General features: G+C 36.5%; 1 protein-coding gene across 1 annotated transcript in view; it reads left to right on the top strand.

Moving 5' to 3' along the window:
- LAMA2 (laminin subunit alpha 2) overlaps window positions 1-26,714 on the top strand; it is a 252,727-nt gene that overhangs the window by 148,781 nt on the left and 77,232 nt on the right. Inside the window, exons 25-34 of the mRNA XM_054279037.1 lie at window positions 533-712; window positions 1,420-1,608; window positions 1,703-1,941; window positions 6,348-6,465; window positions 9,531-9,665; window positions 10,290-10,414; window positions 13,375-13,461; window positions 14,285-14,478; window positions 22,775-22,917; window positions 23,434-23,532. Of these exons, the coding sequence (XP_054135012.1) occupies window positions 533-712; window positions 1,420-1,608; window positions 1,703-1,941; window positions 6,348-6,465; window positions 9,531-9,665; window positions 10,290-10,414; window positions 13,375-13,461; window positions 14,285-14,478; window positions 22,775-22,917; window positions 23,434-23,532 (1,509 nt within the window). The remainder of the gene's footprint in view (window positions 1-532; window positions 713-1,419; window positions 1,609-1,702; window positions 1,942-6,347; window positions 6,466-9,530; window positions 9,666-10,289; window positions 10,415-13,374; window positions 13,462-14,284; window positions 14,479-22,774; window positions 22,918-23,433; window positions 23,533-26,714) is intronic.

Below are 26,714 nucleotides of genomic sequence, written 5' to 3'. Positions count from 1 at the left end.
AAGTGGCATCCTTGTATTTTTTAAATAAAGCTGAATTTAGAGTTACAGAAACCTTGAGTGAAGCTTTACTCTCTGCAAATTGCCTGGAGAACATTTAGCTTGAATATTGCAGAGAAGTATCAAGGCATCGGACACTGTGTTTTACAGCTCCAGTGATCTATAAGTGGTGAGAAAGTGCTTCTTTGTAAGGTAACATTTCTCACAATCTGAACAAAAGAGGCCTGGGACTAAAATAGCACTATGAAAATCACTTTGATAAAATTCATGGAATCACTTGCTGATTAAAGTATTTTAACCAGTGCTGCCACATTCTTTGTTAACACGAGGACAAGGTGCGAAAGGCTCAAGGGGAAAGTCATTATTAGCACTGTTCATACCTGAAGGAGTAGCACGACTTCTTTGTGAAAAATTGCTCATGATGTGAAATGAAATTACCTAGAAGTAATTTTTTAAAGAGCTAGAATTTAAAGACTAACATTTCATGGGGAAAAACAGAGTTAATTTTCTTCTCCATTTTTTCAAATATGCATAGGTGACCTTGAAGCCAGAGCAAATGATTCTGCCACTGGTGGATGAAAAGCTTCAGCGTAGTACTCTTTCAGGGATTGCATTCCAGCCTCCTGAAATAGTAGCAAATATAGAACAGGTGATGCAGGATCTTCGGTCAGAACCTGTTTACTGGAGACTTCCAGAGCAGTTTGAGGGAAGAAAGGTAAACCTAAAACTCCACTGAATACTGATGTGGCTTTTTTTTTCCTTTTAATCTTATTTTATTATTTTACAGTGCCTTTTTTTCTTTTCAATAAGCATGTCTTCACACAGTAGAGGTACTTCAAAAGAAAGTAAATGCTATTCCATTATTAAAAATTATTTGCTCTGTTACTATGGAAATTCATAAGTAATACAAACAGTATTTTACGTGTTAATATCTGTAAATATCTATGTTCTATTTTTCCACAGGATAAATTTTCTCATAAAAGTGTTATTTGAAAAATTAAGCTACACAAATTTAATATAGCACTCTTGCAATTTTTTGTTTCTCTCACTTTTAAGCAAAAGATATGTGATATTTGTAGACTACATGGGAGAAAATGATTGAAAGAACCATCCTTTTGGATATTGTTATGCACCTCTGTGACAATTTATTTTGCACTTTTGATATTTCTTGGTTTGGTGGAACACCAAGGCACATATGAGGAAATAGATAACATACTGGTTTTAGTGTAATACAATAACAAATTGTGGTTGAGTGTTTTTGAACACAGTCCTTGTCCCCAGATAGTTCCACAAGTACAAATTGCTATTTTCTACCATGCATGCATTCATCAGGCTGCACATAGGTGCAGAGCACATCTAGCTCCTTCCCAGGAATTTATTTTTAGCTAACTGAAAATGAGATTTCTTTCTGTGCTTTGCTAGCTGACTGCGTACGGAGGGAAACTGAAATATGCCATCTACTTTGAAGCACGAGAAGAAACAGGTTTTACTACTTACTCCCCACAAGTCATCATAAGAGGTGGGCCTCCCACAAATACGAGAATTATTGTCCGGCATATGGCTGCCCCTCTGATTGGCCAGCTGACAAGGCATGAGATAGAGATGACAGAGGTAACATTTCCATCTGCTTTTTTAGCCCAAAACTTAAGCACATGGGTCTTTTGAATATTGTTAATAATCTGTTTTTTGTCTTTCTGTCTTTCAGCATGAATGGGAATATTATGGTGATGACCAAAGAGGCAGAAACCCTGGACCCTGGGAATATTATCATGGTAACCCAGGTCTCAACAGTACAATATCTCAGGGAGATTTCACCTGGAAACCTTATGGAGATGACTCAAGACCAAGTAGAACTGTATCCCGGGAAGACTTCATGAACATGTTGTATGATGTTCATTACATTCTCATCAAGGCGACTCATGGCAGTATCATGAGGCAGAGCAGGTAACTCTTTCATGCAGTGCTCTGAAATGATGCAGTAGTCAGATAATCCCCTAGACCTCCCAGTTACTCCCAACAGAATTTGTATTTATGGCACCAGCTCTGAGCCATTGCTGAGAAGAAGGAGCAGATGGAATTTGTGTTTGGCATAGCTCAAGATAGAGAAGAGGGAAGTTTTATGCACTAGAAGATTTATATCACACTAGGCAAGCAGAATCTATATTTTCAGGATTCTAGAACAGAAAACACATGTAGGCACACACATTATGAAACAAACCTAATGTATTTTTTGAATAAAGGTCCACTTTATGAAAGCATGATGCTGTATTTATAATAGAGATGTAATAAATATAGATGTTAGTACATGAGAGAATTTTCTCCTGAAAGTGGGAAATTAAATACATTAGGGTCATATTCAGCATCTTCTGTTCAATCTATTAATGAATCAGTTATGCAAGGAAATAATATAACACTAAATTTGAAGTGAAAGTCAGGCAGCAACATGATAGGAACATTACAAAATCTCTGCAATCTAAAGGTCAGCTGTAAGATTTATAGTGAAAGTAGCAGTCAATTGAACAAACAAGGAACAACTGCTTAGTTGTCTATTCTTCAAAGAGGAGTCTGTTGTTTACAGCATATCACAAGGTGAACATGATTCGGTAACAATACTGTTGTTGAGAAATGCTAATTCTCTATATAGATGTATAAACAGATATGGCCTGCAAAGTGAAAAAAACAACCTCTTTTGTTTTCACCCAGCACTAGTGAAGCCTAAGTGTGAAGTTCTGGTTAATAGAATTCAAGAAAATACTTATTAAAGTGCTCGGAGGATATCAGTGACCATCATTGCAGGCTAGAAAATATGACACATGAAAGAAGATATGAAGAACTAGATATGTTTAGAAACTAGAAATTGCTTTAAGGTGCTTAAAATGTTGTCACAGGGAAAAAGGAAAGAATGAGTTCTCTGTTGCTATGGTGGGTAAATCAAAAACAAACATGAATTTAAAGATCAGCAGGAAAGATCCATATTAGACATGAAAGATAAACTGCTGGGGGTAGAGATGTTCTAGCATAGCTTACATAGACTATTGCACAGAGTTTTTAATTATTAATACACAGTATCCCTCGCAATCAAAATTTATTGACAAGGGGATGGTAATAATCAGAGATAAACTCCAAAGGTCTCCAGAAGTACTTCTGGTGATTCTGTCATAGAAATAATAAGCTAAAATTATTTCTAGGTTTCTAAGGTACAAATAGGTTTTTAAGAGTTTGAAGACCTTTGGAGTTTGAAGGTGAATAGTAGGGGCAGATACCATGGGACTTCACAGCACTGTGTGACAGAAAACATTGTCATTGCTGCTGCTATCATTTCTCTTTAAAGTATGTAATTTACAGAAAAGTATTCATGTAGCTTGCACTGGCTGGATGCTAAATGTTAGTAACACATGCCATAAGTGTTTAACATTGGTCTAATTTATTTTTGGTATAGTCCATTTAGGATATTCTATTACAAGCAAGGGGATTCCCAGGAGAAGAGTTACGAAGGTAACCCCAATGCAATGTGGAAAATTTGAGAAACATGTTCATGTTTCATGTATGTTTCTCCCTTTCCCCTAGGCAGTACAGATCTTAGTTCAGTTGTGGAAGCAAAAACTGAGTACTATCTCAGCTGGAGCATCAAAAGGAAAGTTATTTTGAAACATCAGCAAAGCCGATTTTGTTCTGAGGTGTGTGTGACTCCTGTGCCTGCACTTGGCCTGCACTGCACCAGCATTTTATCAAGGCTGCCCAGTCATGAGGCAGTCAGAACAGGGGAGGACTTTTCAGTTCCAAGGCAGGTTTGCAAGATGCCACTTAAAGAACCAGAATATATTTTTACAGCACGGCATTTCAGAATGTGACATTTTATGACAGCAGAGCTTAGCAAACAGTTCATCTGGTCTTTCTGGTAACTCTCCATCTGAAGTCATAACCTTGCATATAATTCTGTATTTGATTTTGGAGGAGGTTATGTTACAATGGATTTTTATGATCTGTCTAGTTACAAAGTAAACATTTGTCACATGGCATCTGAGACTTTAGGTAGAATATAGCAGGAATACATTATTATTTTTTTCAAGTTAGCACCTTGAATGATTTCAGTGGAAATTTTGTGTAAGAATAAAATATAAATCCCCAAAAATGTTTTTAAAGGTTAGTGGAATATTACCTTGCATAAGACTTGAAGGCTTTTATTAAAAATAAGCTGAGACCCTCTAAAGAACAATATTTGTACTCAAATTTAAACATATGTTTGAATTAAGTGGCAATAAAACATTTGCTTAAATAAAATGTGTTGTTCTTTCCACATAAGGGCCCTTTCCTAAACAAGTACAGCTTCTCTTTCCACTTGACTGAGCCTAGTAGAAAAAGATATATAAAGCTAAAGAATCTGTGGATGGGAGGGGGAAAGGATATATGTGAAGTATTTTTATGGGGGTTTTTTTTAGGTTTTAATAGTGCTTTAATTTCAATTGCAAAGTTTAAAAGCTGCAGGTAAGTGATAAACTACAGGAAAAACACTTTATTTTAAAGTCAAAGTAGCAGCAGCAATTGAGAACATAAAAATAGCTTCATTCTGGTGTTAGCACTCTATTAGCTAAACAGTTTAGTAGCAATGCTAATGTTGTTTCTGCTTCCAAGCTGTAGCATTATTAGTGATTTAGAGGTTTCTGCTCAGAATCCCTACCCAAACATTTTTCTCCTGTATTGTTCATTTTGTTGCCCTCATTTTCACATTCAACACTCTAAATGGAAACATTGCTTTTATTAGATTTTGTTTTGCAACAGGGCTGTGATAATAAATTTCTTGAATTGAAGTATGCTTTCAATTTCACCGCAAATTATTTCAATATTCCCAACAGTGATCAGGTGGCAGTTGTTTGGCTGCTGCCTAATAGACAGTTTCCAAAAGTCAGCCAAGCCTGACCTTCCTTAAGTAACATTTTCACACAAACAATAGGCAGCTTTGTGGGCCTAGAGTGTATTGTTATCTAAATACAGCTTTATGACTGTAAACAGTTTTTCAACTGTGCCCTCACTTTTGAGAACGATGGAGAGGCAGATTGCATTTTCTTTTCCCATTAAATGTACAGAGATTTTAATGTAACTTTTCATTGACATGTCCGATCCTAATGGTTTTGCCCTCTTTATTTTCAGTCTTCTATTTTGACCTGGCTTTGTTTGCTTGGTTTGGGGGTTTTTTTTTGTTTGTTTTTAGGTGGGGGTTTTTTTTGCTTTTTTTGGTTCAGTTTCCCTTTTGGACTGAACCCCTTTCTTCAGGTAGTAAGAAGAGAGCATAGGGTTTAAGTCACTAGATTGCTTTGGGGATTTTTGTGTTGGCACAAGGTTATCAAGACATGTGGGTCTGGTCATGTAAGCTCAATCCCAAAACTCTCATCTCATTCAGTGCTGGGCATTTGCTTTTCCTCCATTCATCCTGACACTGGTACCTATGTGCTGATGAGCAGAACAGCACCACTCAGTCCCTCAGGAGTCAAGGTCTGGGAAAAGTTGAACAGACTGTGAGCATGAGGAGAGGTGAGAAGGTCTGTGAGGAGCTCCTCTCCATTAGCACTGTGCTCAGACACTTACTTAATAGACTCTACCCACATTATTGACATTTATTTGGCCAGTCAGACAATCTTTGACATTTTAGCTTAGGTTAGCATTATATTTGAAGCTTTAAAATTTACTCTATTCTGCACATTTTGTTTCTCTGAGGCAATAGGTGTTCCAGATCATAGCATTCATTTAATCAAACTAACAAATCCCCAAAATAAAGAAGTAAGCTTAAAGTACTTTAAGAAGTAAAACATTCTGTTACACTGGGATTAAGTGTATTTCATAAGATTTTATATTTGTTGTCTTTGTCCATGATGTATCAACCCTATTTAGCAGGTCATGCTGGAAAGACTATGAGTGGTTGGGAGGCAAGGATATTATTAGGCTATATTTTATTTTATTTTTTAAATAGTTGCTTCATTAAAAGCTCATTAAGAGGACAGTTTTACTGCTATACCCCTGAGAGTCATCAATTTCTTAATGAGTCCCTACAAACGAAGAACCAGATATGAATTTTTGTATGTTAACTTTTGCTAATTTGGCTGAAAAGAGATAGAATCAAGCTGGATATTTAGTTAGTTATACTGTTGCCTACAACTAGAAAATGAGACCAGAGGTGATGTTAACTTTGTAGTTTCTTGGGAGATGCAAAAACCAGTGTTGTTTGTCTGCTGCAGATAAGAATCCTACAAACAGCCAAATGAGACTGTTTCCTCCTGTGCCAGCTGACTGTGAAGTAACTGGGTTTGGGTGAGTCCTTGACTAATCTCATTGGAGGTGTTTGCTCTTTTTTCCAGGATTTCTGAGATCTCTTTGGAAGTTGCTGAAGGCGGCCCTGTGTCCGGGATGGCTCCTCAGGCTCACTTGATAGAGAAATGTGACTGCCCACTGGGTTATTCTGGTCTGTCCTGTGAGGTACAGTACTAACCTAACTCCCAGGAAAAGTCTTTGTGCTTTCTCTGGTCCCTTCATTGACAAGGTGTGAATAGTAATTGGGTGTGAACTCATTTAACTGGCAGCAACTCTCCCTTAATTTAATCACTTATTTCCTCTCACAGGTATTTCTCTCACAGGGAATTTCAGCCTTTTTTTTTATTGCTGTAGGCAAATATGCCACTGAAACCATGGCAGTGACTCAAATACTTAAAATAAAGGAAAGTGAGCTTTACTGAGACAGCATCACTGATGCTGAATTGTGTGACTGATGCTAACAAGCCATTTTGAACAGATAAGGGTATAATACTCTTGTAATAGTAAAATACTCACCAGGAGAAAAGTGTTGGTCAGCTGAGTGACCTGAGTGCTCCTTATTCATGCACTGTATTTATTTTTTACTTACAATTTCATGCCAAAGATTGCATATTTCAAAAGTACCCAAGTGTTCTAACAAACCAGCTGACTTGTATATGCTTTTGTAAAATGGATTTCATGATGGGTACCAGAGAATTTGTTTAACATATAATATATTGGCTGCAGAATGTAAATTAAAACTTCTGACTGTCCGTGCTCTTGATGATGAGACTGCCAATCTTTCTGTGTGCAGAATACCACGTTTTCATTTTTATTCAGCACAAGCAATTCCAAATTCACTGCTTGCAATTGGAGGTGGTAGCAGGAAACAGCACCTTGAGTATTTTGCAAATGCCTCAAACATCCTAAGTGGGATCTTGTAAGGGTTTGTCCCAAACTAGCAGTGGGAGGAAAATTGAAGTAAGGAAGAGAAAGGTACCTTGTTATCTGTGACAACTCTAATCCCTTTGGATGTAATACATGCTTGTGTTATGCAGCAAATAAGTCAACAGAAGCAATAACTTCATAAGGAAGGGTGTGCTTGAAAGTGAATGAAACCATTTTCTTTGCACACTATTTCAATAAGGGAATACACCTGAACTTGTGTAAATACATGAGAAATTAATGGACTCCAACATTTGCTTAGAAGTACAGATTTTTTTTAATTACTGTAGCAAATTGGATTTTTGGTGAAAACTATATGATAATTTAATTAGAACTTGTTTTTAATTTACACCCACCAGGGGCTCAATAAATATCTCAATTGCAACCTTCATTCTTAATTGTGTGATCTTCACATACTCATAACTTAGTTTATTTTTAGTGTGCTCAGTGAAGGTTGTGGTGTATTCTGTGAAGGTTTATTTAATTTTAGCAGGAAAAAAATATCTGACACCCTAGAGTTTTTTAAGCAGGTGTTAATAGTGTGTATGTGTCTGTGGCATGCTTTGTCCATATAATAACATTGTGAAAACTATATGCACAGCAGTTTTTATTAGAAGTCACATTTATATTCCCCCCTCCTTTTTTTTTTCTTTTTTATTCCACATCTAGTTGTAGGCTGCAGAAGCAGTGGTAAGAATTTTCCTAATGGCTGCTTCTGAAAAGCTTCCAAACTAGCAATTAAAAATATAGTCTGTTTTATCTCTTGTCTGTGTTTTATTTCATCTCTGAAATGCTTCGGTCAAAATGGGTGGTAAGACTGTCAATGGCATATCTGAAAAAAAACCCCAGATATTAGTTGTGTTTGAGGATGTACCATGTATTTAAAATTTGATTCTGAAGTCATTCAGAACTTGTAAATCTATGTTTTGTACCTTGTTTGGACAAGTACACTTGTGGGGATAGAGAGGGAGGGAAAAAAGAATAAGAAACAGAACTACTTTCATTTGAGATTATTTATCTATGTTAGAATTCTTCACAAACCATGAAAAAGAAGATAGACTGTTTCTATGCTTCAGAGAACTTGATGTGGTCTAAGTCAAAATAGAAGGGAAAAAGCAGAAATGAGTTTAGATTAATTTCTTTGTGATTCTAAAGAAAATAATTGTGTTTATACTTTTTCCGTAACTTAGAGTCCTGGAGGTTTTAGCAATGATTATAAAACTGTCAGAGTGGTGGTATATTAATAAATCTAGCATATCAGCTAGTGCTTCATTAAAGAATCCTACTTTTGGTCACAAAAATTACTTACTCCAGATTCTCTTCTGTTTTATTTTGCATCCATTTTATTGCTATGTGAAAAGTGTGCCACTCCTTTCTGAGAAGCAGAAATTGTGGTCACCAGTAGGAATTGACCTCATCAGCCAGCTTTCACAGGCTCCTGGCACCACTAGGTGGTGGGATTTATACACGGGACAAGTAGGCTCTTACCCCTAATGGTCTCAGTTGTCAAAATGTTCCTGTTTGTGTTTTTATGCTGCCATAGCTGTGTGCTTTCTGAGAGCTGTGTTAGGGCTTCCACAGCACTGTGTAATAAGCCTGAAATAAAGACTAAGTGTTTGATTTTACATGTGTCAGCTTTGCTAGCAATTCTTGAGTTATTCTTGGAATTTTATTGCCAAGCTGCAGTAGAGGAGACTTAGTGATGGATAAACTTGGTTTGGGGCTGATAGGCTCAAGACATGGAAAACCTTTAACATTTTGAATTCTGTACTTTTATGGTGTTTAAATTATATGGCTATAAATAATGCAGCCATGCTGCCATTTTCTTGTTTATTATTCGGCTTTTGCTTGTTATCTACCAGGTAGTGTGTAGGCAGATACTGCTTGTCGAACCTGAAAAACATAGCAGGGATGAAGGAAACAGAATCATCATGCTTGCTCTCCACAGTCCATGCAAAAAAAAAATTATTTTGAAAACAAACTCTCTTCTTAAGTAATGAAAGGAATGATGCTTGATGCACAGTGAGAACAGAAAAGTGTTCTGCATCTGAATGAAAGATCTCTCAAGCCTTAGTGTAAAAGCCTGATGCCAGTAGAGTGCTCCAGGGATTTTTCAGCCATGTTTCCAATTAGGACTGGCTCTTGTTATCGGTAAAGTACTGTGTATTGTTTGTAACACAGCTGGAAGCCTGTCAGATTCTTTTCACAACTTGTAAAAACTGGTGATTGAAAAGATGATCTTGCAATGCTCCCCACACAATCCACTCTGTAATGATCTGTTTTCTTTTGCATCTTTTTTATTGCAGTCATGCTCTCCAGGATTTTATAGGCTTCCATCTCCACCTGTGGGAAGGACACCTGCTCAGACCTTAGGCACCTGTGCAGTATGTCAGTGTCATGGACATAGCACTATGTGTGACTCTGAAACATCAGTTTGTCAGGTATTACACTTCTAAACCTTTGCACCTAATGTAAAATTCCTAAATTGTGCTACTAATCTAAAAACCAGAAGACAATATTTTAATACAATTTTGCCTAAATAGCTTAAGTATCAAAGTTCAGGGAGAGTCATAAAAGCAAACTTTTGAAGTTTTCTGTTCTGATTCTCTGGAGTTCAGATTGTGCAGTGCTTTTTCACCCCTGAATTACTATTTGTGCAAAAAGAAAAACTAGACACCTGCAAAACAAAGAAACAATGTACCATGTGTCATACAGTAAACACAATTCTGCTCTTACAGGCAGTAATGCACATGACCTGGTACAGTAAGACTGAATTTTAATTATTGCTCCTTCTCCAATGGCTGGAACAAAGGAGAAAAGAAAGGATGAATGGGATAAGAAATTCTGTAGGATGCATCTGGGTAGCTACAGACCTTTCTCCTTTTCAACCTGTATATTACTCAGCAGGCATTTGATAGAAGCTTAAAGCAAGCATTCCCACTGAGAATCATATCAGGGAAATCATGTATTGAAGTGGGTTTGAATCCCTAAGGCTGCGAGCAGAATGTTGTCTGCTTTCATGTAATTATCAAATGCAGCTTTCATTCCGTCTCCTTCCTTGGCAGGACTGCCAGCACAACACTGCAGGTCCCCACTGTGAGAGGTGTGCTCCGGGATTTTACGGCACTGTCCACGGCTCTCCGGATGACTGTCAGCCTTGTGCTTGTCCCCTGCCTATTCCCAGTAACAAGTAAGTCAGCAAACTCATGGTGCAGGGTTGCCTTTCCAGCAAGCCAGAGCTTCCTCCTGGGTTCTCTGTGTCCTTTTTCAGATGGCTGGCTACAGAATTGCTTCATGGAAGCTATAATAAAAACTTCTTATCTACTTTTGCTAATTGATCTTCCTTTAAAAGTCAGAAATTGCTCCCATGCTAATTTGTGATGAATAAATTAATAAGTGCTAGAAAATACAGTACTCAAGATAATGAGTGTGTGTTATAAAGGTATTCTCATAAATGGAGCTAGAGCAGAACCCAAGTACAATGTAGCACAAGGGAGCTGCAAAAATTCTTATATATTATGTTGGTATAAATGTGTTACAGTGCCTTTTTTTGCTTCACTATGGAATTTATTGATTCCTTATTTAATGTTACATGAGTTTCAGGCAATTTGTGAAATATAGAATAATTTAAAAGCATTATAGTTATTGCAGCATAAATTTTACTGGTTCGTTTATGCTAATGAGCCTTTCCACGATGCTTCTGCATGTGTTCCCAACAGATGATATTTTAGCACTTGAGATTTGTTTGTTGTTTTGCTGAGAAGCTCTTAATGATATTTGGCATCATACTGTAGTAGTGCAATGAACAGGTTTGTGTTTCATGATTGTGCTTTTGAAAAGCTGGAAGCGTTCCGTAAAACCATTTTTCTGTGCTTTGTCTGGCCTTTAGGATGTTTTAGTGAGGATTTCAGTCAGTATAGCTGAGAATTTAGGGGTTTCTTTTTCTTTTTCTTCATTCTATCATTTTGGTTTGGTCTTGGGTTTATTTTGAGGGAGAAAAGTTCTTTTTCAAACATTATTAGATAAAAACATCATAATCTTTCATACACAGCAAATCTCAGGTATTTAAAGAAATATCCTTTATCTCAGTAGTTATAATGCGTTCTTAACTGCATGTTTTTCTGAGGTTTGTCCATTTCATGACTATTTTCTGTTACAACTTGATTATGTGTTCTATTAGTATCAGAAAAGGACATTCAAGTTGCAAAGAACAAGATCAACCAAGATCAACCTGAACCCCATTTAGTCACATAGCCTGCATGGCTGTGGGTGTTGTCACAGCCTTTTGTGTCTTGCTCACGTGAAAGTGGTCATAAGACTCTGGTTTCATACACCTTGACAGGAAATAAGAGAATAACACCTAATCTGAATTTAATAAGAACACTTAATCATGAGATAGTCATCCAATTTCTTCGTGCTGTTGAGAAAAGAATCATATCTGAGCATGTCCAGGAATGGAACTGCTTGTGTTTTATAGAGCTTCGCTCTGCTGTCTCTAGACATCATGGAAGGGATTTCTGTTTCTGTTATCCACAGCCATCAACAATTTTAGTAGCTGTATTGTGAATATGGAGACTGACAACTGTACATCTCACTCATGTTAAACCTACAGGAAAACACCACTGGAGAGAGGGCAGGGAAGGAGGTGTTTCAAATGTCTGTAGAAGTCTGTCTGTGCATGTCCATTTTCCAGTGCTGATAGAAGATGCCTGAACAATTGGTTTAGACTAGATGCCTGGCTTTTAGATGGATAGAGTGGCATAGATTCATTCCATAAAGCTACAGTATTAGGTAGAAAATTAGAGTATCAGACCTTAGATTTATATCTTTTGCAGATCAGTTAAAGCTCTTCAGGGTGCTATTAAGGAAAAAGTCTACCTGCAGCTATTTTATGGTAGTCAAGTAATCATAATCTAGATGAAATGCAGATAGCTAATGAGCTATCTCATTAGCTTGCTATGTCATGACTGATACGATAGTATTTGTGAATTTTACAGTGCAATTATTTTTATTTATGAAATTGTATAAAACTCCGCTAAAGTTCTAAGTACTGTGTTTATACCACTGTACAATCAGCAGTCAGTTTCAAACATGATGAGCTGGGGGGAAAAAAAAGAACAGAGAGAATGAATTTTTCTTAGTATGGATCTATTTTTATGGAGTTGAAAATGTGTTGGATAATGAGTTTGTGAGTAATAGATCAATTTGTTTATGTTTTTTGCAAAGGCATAATTTTATATACTCGTTCAAGCACTATTGATTTAATGCATTATAAGCAAGTTAGATGAGGATGCTGACTGCACTGTACCAAGAAGGAGCCCTGGGCTCACCACTAGCCACCTCTGTGCTTTTCTAGCTCTTCTTCCACAGAGAGCTGAAAGAGTTTCATGGTTTTACACCATCTTAATATTTAGTTCTGTTCTTTTGCCCTACCTGCCCTTTTTGTTTGTTTTAACTGCCTGTGCAGGCACTTTATACACTAACATTTCAACTAAGTGCTATTTTGCACAGTGCCTACAGGTACACACTACAGTCAGTAGTAAAGTGACTTAGAAAAGATAATCTAGTGTCTTCAATTATTAAAATAAGACCTCTCTCTGATCACAAAGGAGGTAGTTTTTAGGGTTGTTTTTTTCTCTGTAGACTGGGCTTTTCTCATAACTCTTTAAGATAATTTGATGCTGCCTTTTTGGAAGATTCCATACAGTATGACTTTAGTTCCTTTTCCCACTTTATATCTTACCTTCAAGTAAACTCTTCCCAGCTTATCTCATTTCACTCAAAATAAGATGAAATCAGACTGGAAAGGCAGAATGTATATTAGCTCAGTTTCTAAATCTTTTCACATCCTTCCCAGTGCTCTCTGTGGGTGACAGCACCATTCAATCACACAAGCCTACAGCATGGGCATGGCTCACTCCATCCCCTTGGATACAGCCCTAGAGCCCTCAGCCAAACTGTGCAAGTGTCATAGGAAAGCATTCACAAAAATTATAATAGAAAGGCCTCTCACAGGTTTTTATAAACAGATAAGAAAATGCTGCCATTTACATTAAGAGTGGAACTTCTTGGGCCCTTCTTTACTGCTGACCAAAGTGAAATGATGCAAGAGAGTAGAAAAAAAAAATTCTTTATTTACTTTTGTTTTAGTTTTAGCCCTACTTGCATTGCTGAAGGACCTAGTGGCTACCGGTGTACTGCCTGCCCACCTGGATATGAAGGCCAGTACTGCCAAAGGTAGGATGAATGGAAAAAGCAGAAAGAGGGACAATGAAATGAGGAAAAGGCATGAAGGAGATAAGTGTTTTTCAATATTACAAGCATGTATTTACTATTGTTTAAATATGTGCCCTTGGATAATTTATTTCTCCTTTATATGCTGTTAAAACTCAGCCAACATAGACAATTTTTATATACATCACTGTAAATTGATAATAGATGTTATTTATATCACAGATATTGTCCTAGTCTTACTTTTTGATGTGTGAGGGTTTTTTTCCTCCGGGGCTCAGAAGTTAAAAAAATTCATCTAAAATTAGATGCCATGCTAATAGTGTATCTTGATGTCACTCATAGCCTTTGTTTTAGTGACTGTGGTGCCCTCATGGGCATTGGCTGTGAAAGACAATTACATATAAACATTTTAATGCTGATTTGTGAATTAACAACCTAAACAGCCTCTGTTGTCCCATCCATCAAAACACTGAGGGATTAAGATGATCAAAATGTCTACCAGGAGATTTCAGGCCTGACACAAAACACAGGGCCACACAATGATAGTGGAGGGCTTTATTTGTTGTAGTTTAATAGAAATTTAACTGAAAATTGTTAAGGATGTGGAATCAATTTTGCATGGTTCCTTCATCCAGACTGTTCTGTGTCCTGATTAGCAGTCTCTTTGTTGGACAGTTTGCAAAATTTCTCTCTTGATCATGAAGCAACAAAGATTTTTTTAATAGTTCATGGATGTTTGTGTAAATTATGTTTAAAATGCTGCCAAGTATTCTCTGTGCCCTGCATCTCAGTTGGACAAATCTTATTTTTTGTTTGCAATGTCTAGGTGTTCTTCTGGCTACACAGGAAACCCACAGATTCCAGGAGGGTCCTGCCAGGCATGTGAGTGTGATCCATATGGTTCTGTGCCTGTCCCCTGTGACCCTGTCACTGGGCAGTGCACTTGCAAGCCTGGATTCACGGGGTGGAAGTGTGCTGGCTGTGAGCATCGGCATGCGCGTCACGGCACGAGATGCATTTGTACGTATACTAACGGGATTTTGGATAACTTCTGGTTGTGTTTGCCATATTTCAGAAATTCAAACCTGCTTGTGTAACAATGAGTTGTATGGCTTTCTTTGAAAATAATTGCCAGCTTTCTCACTACGTTGGCGTCTGGTCCGTTTTGTTTTCATAGGCCTTGAGATGTCAAGAAAACTCTCAATAATTTTAGTATTATCACTGAAAACTGACAAAAAAAATCTTTGAAGGAATTATTTTTGGCTTTTTAGAGTCTGTAATTTTGCCAAAAGTTGTTGCTACTGTTGTGACAATATTTTCTCTTGGTGAATTTTTTAGTGTTGTCCTAAATGTTTAACCAGCAATTGCAATGCTCTATGCCATGAGGCACACACAAAATTTTTACTAAGGTTTATTTGATCATGTTGATTCAACAACCATCCGTTGGAATTTAAAAGATGTAAGCAATGACAGTACACTATACCCAGCAAAGAACTTTTTTTGTCACAAGTAGAGAACTAATAGCCTAAATCACCGATTTATATTTCCCAGTACTGGTATCTTTCTCCTACCCTCAATTTTGATACATACCAAGTGATTATCTTGTATTTTTGTTTGGATTTTTTTCATTATATTGGATAGTGCTTGTTTTGAGCCACAATCTCATATCATGTAATGCTGCATGCTTATCTCTTATTTTAAAAAAGTAGCAAAATCTTTCTAGAATTGTTGGTCAGCCCTGACTGAAATAAGGCATTTTCCTCTTCCTCATCTCCCCCAGGATATAGAGGGACTAACTTTATTGTGATTTTTTTTCCCTTCGATGCCATGACTGTTAAATTTGAAGTAGAATAATGGTAGAGTTCAGTAAGTCCACAGTATATAATATTTATTAACCTGTGCATATTTGAAAGTATTGAAGTATTGGCAAGGCACAGTGAACTGGTTTTAAATGTTTTATCTTTAATTGGAGCTTTTTGATGGAGAGTGAAGTGTCTGTGTGAGGGACATGTAACATCAAGAAGCATAGGTACCATCTACTTTTTTTTTTTCTTCTCCAAAGAGTTCATTTCTTTTGTACCTCGATATACAGCAGTGCACACCTCTCTAGTATTAAAATGAAATGGTTAAAACAAAATGCAAACATTTCAAAAGCAAACTTTCAAAAATAAACAAAAGAAGTGCTTTTAACATCTGAAGGCATTATATAATTCAAGAATGGAAGGCATGGCTTCTTGGAGTTCTCTAAAGAAGAGATATTAGGCACATAGGGTCAGGAGCTGCACAATTCAGAGCATTTTTTCACTCAACTTAGTGGTTGGGATCAGTTCTCAGACAGTCACCAGGACTTAGCAGACCTAAGCTTCTAAGTAAGTAATTTGAAATAAGTGCTTTTTCATCAGCCCTGACTCCCAGGTAGAAATTAATAGATTACTGGGAATATAGATATAATTTCTTCTATTTCTTTACTATTAACAACATGGCATTGATTCATTGATTAAAAGAGTCATGTACTTAAGAGAAATAAATTTCTAATGCCCTGCTGTGTGATGTAGTTTAGGACTTAATTCTGAACTTACTATCTTAAGCTCTATTTTGAACATCAAAATGATTGCAACTGGATTAAGTAGTCCCTTTGCTGAAATAACTACCATTTGAGTTCCATTTTGTGGTCTCTGTGTCAAGGAGAATTGTAATTGCAAGTTAAGTTCATAAGTGTTGCAGCTACAAAATTTTAAAATAAGGACTGTGTTCTACAGAGTGCCATCTGCATGAAAATTACTTCATTTTTCAATATCCTGAATAGCTCTTACATTATTGCCAGTATTATCCAATTTTTCCAATCACAGGCATGACTTAGTATGTTTTTTTATTAGTCTTTTACCTTATCAGTATTCTGAACAGTCTTTTGGGTATGCAGGATGACAGAGTTTCGTTGTACAAAACAGCCTAAGTACAAGTTATCATTAATAATGGTTTTCCGATTTGTTAATCAGGCTATTTCATTGTGTGGATAATAAGGTTAAAAATCCTATTTGTGAATGGAAAAAGCTGTTTGCAGGCAAATGAAATTTTTCACCTTTTTGCTTTGAAAGATGTTATTTGCTATAATCTCTGATTTAACTGCAAAATATTTAAATTGGAGTGTTGAAATATACCTACACTCTTAACTTACCTACATTCTAACTGTAAGTAGTCAGTTTTCACCATAAAAACAGTTCTTCACATATGTATAAGGACATTTCATTTGACCACTAGAATTGAGGAATCAAATGCAAAGATTTCTTTTCTTTAGTCATAAAGATAAGAACCACCCATAGGAGCAGATGTGATGTACTTTAAATGTCCCTATCACTGGAAGTAGTTTTTTACTGTTGATACCACATCAATAATAACCATATCATAAATTGCAAAAACTGCAGTGTAATATTTAAGTAGACATTTTATGTACGTATTAGGTCTTACTGTATAATCTTCCTCTTGTTTAAAGGTTCCTCAGCACCCATCTACTCCACACCTGCCTTTGCTAATGCAGTACAGTACCCCTGACATGGTAGAAAATAGGCCTGATCAATAACCTTTGTAGCCTGTGGTGGACACAGGTCTGTGACAAAGAGAGTGTGACAAGCCTGGATTTTGTGGGAATTTGCCAGTGGTAAACAGTGTCTGGTATGTCTCAGGCTTCGGAGTGCAGCTGTTGGTAGGGATTCATTGCTGCAGCCCCTAATGTGCTTTAATAGTCCTTGTCCTGTCAAAGAGCCATTAGAAACACCTTTGGGAGGGACAACCTCAAGTTTTCCTTCCTTGCTGTCAGAATACTGAGCTGTTCCAATCTGAGTTTAATGCAACTGAGAATTTGGTTCTGTTTACAATTTATTTTTTGCTTTCATGTATCAATCAGTTGCAAAATACTCCGTAAATTCCCTTCTGACCAGCTTCAGTTGTAACAAAACCTTAAAAGCAAAAAAAAAAAATTCTCTTAAAGTACAGAAAATTAATTAGTGTCAAGAGCAGAATCCTCTTTGCATTCAGTAGTTAAAATGAGCTGAATGCATGTACCTACTCTTGCTCATTTGTGGTTCCATTTCAACTACTGCAATTGCATTGTGCCAGTCAGAAGTGTGGAGAACCCCTGGTTAGGTGGTAAAGTGATCTAACCTAAAGAAATATAGTAAACCATGTCTGAAAAAGTATTTGTAAGTAGTATAAGACATAGTGTTAAGCTGTTAGTATGGTATAGTTAATATCAAAGAAAGTGAAATTTTATTTTGAATAATTAAAGAAGGATAACCGTTTAAATAATGAATTTTTGGCAAATTCCATAAAAGGTCACCACACAGTATAACCTGAAAAACCAAATACTGTGTATTTAAATCAGATCAGAGAGGTATTTTAGCCAAAATATTGTAATGCATTCTTCTTTAAATACAATGTTTAGAATTTAACATACCCCTTATCATAAGTATTCTAAAGATTTTTAAGTGAAGATTTTCAGTGAAAAGGTGGGGGGGGGGGGAAGCAAAGAAGCACGCATTTTCTCTAGTGATCTATTTCTGATATAGCTGAAAATCTGTTTTACTGGATTTTTACTGTTTTTTTTTAATTATGTGTCATTTTTCAGTTCCTTAGTGCATGTCACTGTTCAGTGATGTGTTATACCAGTTATATTTTAGAGAGTTGCAGGTAAAATAGAATAGATATTTATTTTGAAAGCCACTGCTTAAAGAGGGATGATTCCACTTGCAGATAAATAGCAATGGTTATATAATTATAGGTGCATGGCCCATTCCATTCCCATTATATTCTTAGAACAGAACAATTTTGTTTTTTCTAGGATTCCATCGGGGAATGAAAAGTTATTTCCAAAAAGTAGATTTTTTTTTTTTAATAAGCAATACAAGAGTATGGTTTACCACACATCATAGAAATTTCTAATGGCTAATGGCTGAATTATTTCCCCTGTTAATTAACCACCTAGGTTGTCCTATACAGATATTCACAACACTCTGCTGATGAATACTTTTGGACTCAATTTTTGGACTCAAGCAATTAACTTTGAAGGTTCACTTTCCCTTCTCTTTAGAAAAAGCCAGTACCCAAAGAATTAATAGTGATGGTTGGGAGCTAATTTTAATAATGCTGCCAGCATCCTTCTGTACTGTCAAGTATGACAAAAGTTCTCCCAAATTTTCTCTCAGATTTTGAATCATGCCTGTAGCAATCATGTATTTTCTTAGAAATAGTAATCCTCTTGTGTATTTTTTGTTATACCTTGTGACATTGCTCTTCACTTCAGTTGTAGAGTTTGTAGTACATAAAATGAAGAAGCCTAGATGGCAGTGTTATGGGAACAGTGACTCTGCTCACTGCTGTGCCATATTTATGGAACAAAATAATCCTGGTGAGAACTTCAAGGTTTTATTGTTGTTTGGCTCTATATATTATATGGCAAGTCAGAACTCAAGTTCTGAATGCTTTCAGGGTATCTGTCATAACTACAATGGAGACTTCAGAAAAAAATATCTTCTATGTTTTGAGCTGTGTTGCAACACAAACTTCAAAACCTTTCCTTGGATGTGTGCTCCTGCCACAGTTGTTCCTTGGGGTCAAGCAGAAGCCTAAATGTAAAGCAGTTGATGTGACTGAACAGGAAGCAGTCATGACACAGGGAGATCAAGCAGATATTTCATTGTTAGGAATTTTTCCTCAACTCAGTCTTGTGGGGGGGGAAAAAAAAAAGTCCTCAGCCTTGCTGCAGTCAACAAATTTTCATCTTTATGTATTTAAATATTCAAGAGTGGTAAAAGAAGAAAATTATATAATGACATTCCTTTAATACCAGGTACTGGGCATTTAAGTATTTGCACTCAAGACTGATGCTTGCAATGAGAGGGATTTTTTTTCCCAGCTGTCAATCTCTGCTTCATCACAGCCCTACACCAAGAAGAACAAGGGAGCTCCCAGCCACCAGTTCTGGTGGCAGAATCAAAGTTTTCCCTTCAAAACAGTGAGGAGCTCTACGTTATCAGCCTAGGCAGATATCATGGAATTCAGAATGAGGCAGAAATGCTGTCTCTCTCAGAGGTAGATCTTGTAAAATCTGTGAAAAGAAGCCTCTCCCAGCTCTTACACAGCGCTTAATTCAGCAGGAGCTGGGAGCCTTTACAGAGTGAGCTGAAAAGAATGTGTGTCACACTACGTTTATGAAGCCTTGGACTAGCTTCTTCAGTGTTCTGGTTGTGCTGTGTGTCCATGCATCTCAGCTGTAAGAATTAATTTACATCTGTGTTGGGCACCTGCTTCTCGGGCTGCATGGGCTCAATTAAGCCATCCCTGCTTGGCCTAGAGCCTGATAAGCTGTCACTTTTCTCCATTTTTGTGAGAAAAAGAGCTCCTGTTGAGTTTAGATCCACACTCCTGTCTTTCACCCAAATCAAGCAATCTTCAAGCTCAGCTACTACTGGTATGTATCAGAACCAGCAGGATTTCTAGATAATAAAAATCAGAAATAAACCTTCGTAGGTGTTTTAGACCCTGATCTAGGTATGAATTTTCCCATATTTTGGAGACATACGGATCATGTAAGCTGCATTGAACCAGCAGCAGTGGCAAGGAAGATAAAGCTTTCAGCTCTCTACTGGGGTTCTGTTTTGGAAGGCACAGGAAGGCTGTTTTAGTATTTGGTGTGAGACTAGTGCCAAAATGGGTAAAATTAGGTAATAGCCAACAGATTATTGAGCTAACAGTAGTTCAACACTTTATTTGAAACAACAGGAAGCTGATACTGAAGAGTCGCTGAGTATCGTAGGATACCACCTCCCGTCAGAGATTGCATGATTGCCCTTAGACCAAAAATTTGCTAGTCATAACACAGTCTTCTGAATCTTCACAGATATGAATGTATTAAAGCAAAATTGTGTCAGATAATCACTCAGCTGGAGGAACACATTGTGACTTAGATGTTTTTCTTTTATTACACATTATGTTTCTTCTTAAGATGGAATAAACTTAAAAGAATTTCTTTTACCATGCATACTTTGGGCATGTTTCTCACAAGAGGTAAGTCAAAATCCTTAGAGACTTAGTGTGCATGGAAGAGTGTGGTGAAAATGGAAAACGCAGTAATTTGCATTAATTGCTTGTTGAACTATTGTAATATTGATTGCATGGTTTGCCTCTGACATGCTTGCATTGCTGTAATGATCTGAATTTAGTGCTGTATTTGTTAATATTAGACACAAATTTATCCTGACAGCTTTATAGATAGACACAGAAGTATTTAGTCTTGCAAAATATAATCACGCTTTTGAAATATTTCCCATAGCTACAGTACATTACAGACTGAATACTGGAGCAGCTCAGTCCTGTCTCATCTACTCAGCTGTGGTCTCACTCGATGCAGTTCCTCTTTTCAACCTGATTATTTTGCAAGAGGTGCTAATTTATACTGAACGCTCACTTATTGATTGCCCACTCATTGAGAATACTTCATGTCTTATGGGCTGTTCATTTTTTTCTCATTGGTGTGAATTGAGTTTGTCTTTAACACATAACAAATTTTTAGCAATTTATTACCAACCACTAGGAAAATCTTGAAGGTGAATAGATTTCTCTTCTTTCATGAGTGAAATAATATGTGGAAAAAAAAAACATAGCAAAAACTAAAGTAAACTATAATGGCCAACTCTTTTCAGGTTCAAAATCACTTATTTTCATCCTGCAGAATGATTATCTGGTCTCCTTACCTTCTTGATCAGCTACAGAACAGGTGTTTGTTATATAAAACATTATTTGCTGTAAAATCTGCTTTTCCTTGAATTCTCTCAGGCTTCTAAAGGCAAGCACACAGATGGCAAGAACAGGGATGATAATAAGTTGGGGGGAGGTAAAATTTCATGTAGAAGCATAAATCAGAATGTATCATGCCCATAGTTATTGACTGCCGTTCCAGTGCAGTTCAGTTTATGTAACAAAATACTGTGAAATAGGAGGAAGGAGTCTGCAAGTGGAAGCGATGAAAATGCAAAAGGAAGTCTTAAAATAACAGTAGTATCTAGCCTTCTGTACCCACTTCTTACTACGATAATCCAGCATCTACCTGCTCTCCTTTTCAATCCCCACTTGAGTTTCATGCTGTATTGAAATAGTTTACCTTTTTTTGCCTCAGTATTTGACTCTACTCTTTGTCTTTGGTGTATTGAACAGTCAAAAGAGTAATAACCATATTTAGGTAACTATGAAAACTTTAATGAACAGAAAAGATGTAATCTACATGAAGAACAGATTTCAGGAAAAAAGAAGTAATTCTCTTTTGAAAATTACTTCTCTTTTCTACAAAAACATACACTTTGCTTAGCGAGGTTTTTTAGCTATTAAACTGCCTAGCTTTGCTGAAATAAATAATTACACGCTTGTAACATTTTAGGTACAACTCTCCATGTCTCTTAACATCACCAGCGAATTCATTGTTCCACAGTTTGCTTCATCTCCTGAGATGTTTGGGTTTGCTAGCTCTTTATGCAGAGAAGGAGAAAGGTATTCCCACAACTCTTTTCTAAAGGATGAAGAATTCTCCTGTCTGCTGCATAAATGATACAAGATGAGAATTTCTTGTGATAGTTAATCGAAAGTAAGGGAGGGAGGAAATGCAAACTTCTTTTGATATATGCAGCACACAACAATATTTTTCATCCTGAAGGATATTTTCAAGAAAAGAAGCATACATGAAAAGCTTATAAACTGGTTAATGAAAAAAGGTGTAGGGAAAACCATTTTTTTAAAAGAAAGCTACCAGTATTTTTACCTGTATGCTTTCAGCTGTCTGCATTACAGGTTTAGTATGCTTGGCCATGCTGCTATATGGAGATTTTTAAGGTTTTTTTCCTTGCATTCAAATCTATAAGCATATTGTGTTTCTTATAGAGCTCCTTAGATTCTCGGAATTGCCCATCTGATCTCCAGATTGCCTATCTGCTTTTCTCAAACTTCATCCAAATTACCTGTATAATTTAATATTTTATATTGGCTAGTCCACAGTAGACAACATTAATTATTTCCTCTTTTAGTGAGCTAAGCCTATCAATTTTGATCTTTGTGTTTTATATTAAACTGTCCATTACTAAATCCTAAGCCATAATGTCTTTCCTACTCCCTAGCTGTTGTTTCCATTTTTTCTCACACTACACATTTGGGGCAATAGTTATGAAATCGGTGTTACCTACCCCAGAATTGCATGTGTGCCACACAATATCCAAGTCAAATGTCTTAAATGTTTAGCAGGAAGAAATGTTTAGCAGCCTTGTTGTTCTTCCCCCAGCTTGTGATGATGAATGCACAGGACTCCTTCTCAACGACCTGGATCGGCTAAACCAGATGATCCTGAGTGTTAACCTTAGTGGTCCACTGCCTGCTCCATATAAAATGTTGCATGGTTTTGAGAACATGACACAGGAATTAAAGGTATGTTGGCAGTATTCACATCCATAAATATCAGAGCTTCAGTACAACTACACTTGATTCTGTTCAACCTCAAAACTGTGTGTACATTCAGAGAAGAAGAAAAAATAAAGATTTAATTATTTTAGCCTTGCTTTGATTCATAAATAAGTATTACAGTTATTTATTTTTACTTACTTTAATAAATAAATCTTTCAACAGTAATTTCTGAACATATGTGCAAGGAGTTATACTTCAGGCATAGAAAAGCAATGTTGCATACAAATAAAATAGTCTTCATGCTGATGGTCTATAAAATGGTTATGTATTTAACATATTGTACGTTCCCTACCATACTTATAAGTTATGTAAAGTTGACAGGATTCCTGAAAAAAGTCTGTTGGATGAATGTGACAGAAGTCAGTGACAAAAGGGGTTGCATATTGTAATGAAATGTTTGATGCTTCTTCTCTTCAATATTTGGAAGCCCTGACATCCATCACATACAGATTTTTCTCTCTCCCATCTCTTTCCCAACAGCATTTGCTTTCACCTCAGAGAGCACCAGAGAGATTTCTTCAGCTAGCACGAGAAAATCTGGATACCTTGGTGACAGAAATGGATGAACTACTGACAAGAGTATGTCTGTGATCACATGGAGGTCTTGGGTTTGGTTGAGGCTGCATAATGACAGAAATATTCTCAATATGCATTAAACATGAATGAATAGATGAATTATAAGATGATTCTCAGTCTCAGTGTCTAAAATGACAGGAAGTCCTCTAAAAATCTCTTTTTGTGGGCCAATATATTGACACATATTTTCTGCAAAACTTCCTAATAAGGTAAGAAAGCTTTTTCACTTCAAAACAGATGACCCAAGAATGATCTTACCTGGAAAAGACTACACTAAAGAGGTGTGCAAGTTTAGTTAAATATGTGTCTTCTAGATTTCCTTTATAAGCATAGTTAGCAACTTCTGGATTTCAATAGATGTGCTATGTACTCTTTCTGTTACAAAAGTTTTATTTCAAAATAGACCTCATTTTAGCCAGTAAAGACGATGTCTAAGAAAATAATATAAATTGTGCCACCTAGTGGAGAAAAAAATAGGAATATGAACCAGACTCAGTATAAATAAAGCTGTCTGAAGTACATTGATGGGAAGAACTACCAAAAGTCACGATTGTGAGTTGAAAGAACCAAATAAGATAGATGTGGAGTACTGTGTACTGATCAATATACGCTGCAGAGAATCACATAAAATCCAGGCAGTTTTAGCATCATGTCTCTAAATTGTACATGGCTTAAGGAACTAAAATTCTCAGAGAAACTGTTTTCTTTGTGTGATTTTTATGCAATTTTGAAATGAGGGATGGGTAAGAAAGCATTCGAAGTGTGTTTGCATATGTAGGCACCCACATGTGCATGCATACACCAGTATCTATCTGTATGTACTGACATTGTGAGAAAACTTGCTTTTCCACTTCTCTTTGATCCTTTATGTTTCTGCAAAAAGCAACTGCAGTAGTTTTAAGTCTAGCTTGAATTTTAACCCATGTCAGCTTTACAAGCAGGGAAGATAATATTGCTGCTATTAATATTTCTCAATCTTAGGCTAAGACAGGTTTTTTTTCCTCTTTAAGTTGCTCTTTTTAATATCCTTTTCCGATTTCCCCAATAGAGATGACCTAAAATAATGCAGATTCTGACCTTCTGTAGACAACTCTTGGAAGGAAAAAACATCAAAAGTGTGATCTTAGGGGAGTTATTGTGGTGGCCACATTATCACCACTGCGTTTTTGCAGTTTTTCATCATTGTGACAAATAAGCAGCCTTATGATTTCCAGTTATCCTTACAGAGTTACTTGGAGCAGTTTGGGGTAGTTTTTGTTTGGGTTTTTGGTTTTTTTTAATTTAGGGACTGGAAATTGGTGGCAGGTCCTACCTTTCTCCTTTTGTATTTGTAAATAAGAATAGTGTTCCAAAAAGAAGAACGAGTCCAAAAGAAGAACGAGCCCTGTGTTCAAGGCTCATTTCCAAATGAAGATACAGCTGATGACTACATAATGGCTGGCACTTGGAGTACAGAGTACCACCATAGATGCCAGAGTTTTTCCCTGTATCTGATTTGCAGGCTCACTCTATTTTCAAAGTGAAACAGTACTGATGAAGAAAAAAGCTGGTGAGGATTGGTGAGGAATCTATTTCCATGAAAAAAAATTCTAAGCATTTTAAGATAAAATATAGAAGACAATAGTATTTAGTCACGACAAGACTTTCAGGGGTTTTGCTTCCCTGGGGTCTCTTTTCAACCAATAATCTCTTACTTCAGTGCAGCACTCCTTTCTCTTTTTATACGCTGTTCTGTGCTTCATTTGCTTTGCCATATAGAAGATCCTCATGTCTTTCTTGCACTAATTATGTTCACGTTTGCATGTGCATTCCCACACCTACCACCAGAGGAAGAACTGATATCTTCAATTCCTTTCAGTTCACTGTATTTCATCAAAACCCCCAGCTTCCCTTCTAATTAGGTACCTTCAGAGTGTTCAAGAAAGACAGGAATCAGAATCACTCATCTTGATTTTAAATGCTTCTTTTATCTTTGTAAGCTTTTGCCTTTCTCCCAAAGTACTGAATTTCTCTAACTTGAAAATTTCTGGAAGTAGTAGCAGAAGCAACTTAATTTGCAATAGCTGGGAACATTTGGAGAGAAAGCCAAGAACTTTCATCTGTACACGTCTGTGTTTACACCTCCTTCTGTGGTCTGCAGCCCACTAGCAGAGGAGTTCTTTAAGGAACTCCTTAGAGAGGAGTTCCTTAAAGAGGAGTTCTTTAAGTCTTGATTAATATTAAATAAGCAGACTAAATAAACATGGAAACAAACCCAAAACAAAAAAAAAAATGTGTATAGTTGTTAATACTTGCTTATTGTTTAAATTGCTAAGTGGCTGCTCCAGATTGGAGCAAAGCCTTTCATGGAACCTCCATCACTAAGTTTAAGCTGTGGGCATCACCAAAGCAGGTTCACCAATCTCAAATACTTTCTTTATTGATTTCTATGGTAGGGATCTCCTTTATGCCAAAGAGTTTTATTTGTGTCCAAATAACTTCTACAAGACTCTTTCCAAACCCTTGCTCTGGGTCCATTCTGCCTTATTGCTCCCACAGCAAGAGTTTGTTGGGCCTGTTTCAACTGTTAGAAGATGCTGAAAACTGACGGAAGTCAGTAGTAGTAAATTGTAGATATGTAGAAAATTACTAGGACCTCATTAACAAATGAAAACATTTAATTAGCTGTGGAATGGCCAGCTACAGTATGAGGGATGTTTGCTATTTAATATGGTTCACAGAGTTAAAGCTAGACTAGATAGTGAAGCAAAAGCCGATTTTTCAGCAAAGGAAATTCTGTCAAAATACAGAAGGCCTTCAGTGGACCTGAATGGAATTTAAGTGCTAAAAAGAGCTGTCACTGAAAGGAAATGAAAATTGTTCAGTGACAGATTAATTTTCAGAAAAATGTGGTACATGCTATTCAGTCATAAATAGAGAGGTTAAAGTGGCCAATTTGAATTAGCATGAATGTGGAAAAAGTAATCAAAACTAAGAAAGGAAAATGTAAGTTGTAAAACACCATTTCTAACAAAGGACTGGAAATATCATAGAGTGTGATAAAACTGAATGTGAATATTCCAAACAAAAAAAACTCAAAGAATAAAAGGCTTCTTCTGGAGGGTTTGATAATAAATAATGAGTTTTTTTCAATTACATGAAGAATTAAATGACATCAGAAATGCCAAGGAGAGTTAGAGCAGTGG

The sequence above is a fragment of the Melozone crissalis genome, unplaced genomic scaffold, assembly GCF_028551555.1.
Source record: "Melozone crissalis strain CALT ecotype California unplaced genomic scaffold, PUWL_Pcris_2 ptg000027l_1, whole genome shotgun sequence".
Taxonomy (NCBI): Eukaryota; Metazoa; Chordata; class Aves; order Passeriformes; family Passerellidae; genus Melozone; species Melozone crissalis.
This window is presented reverse-complemented; position numbering and strand designations above follow the sequence as displayed.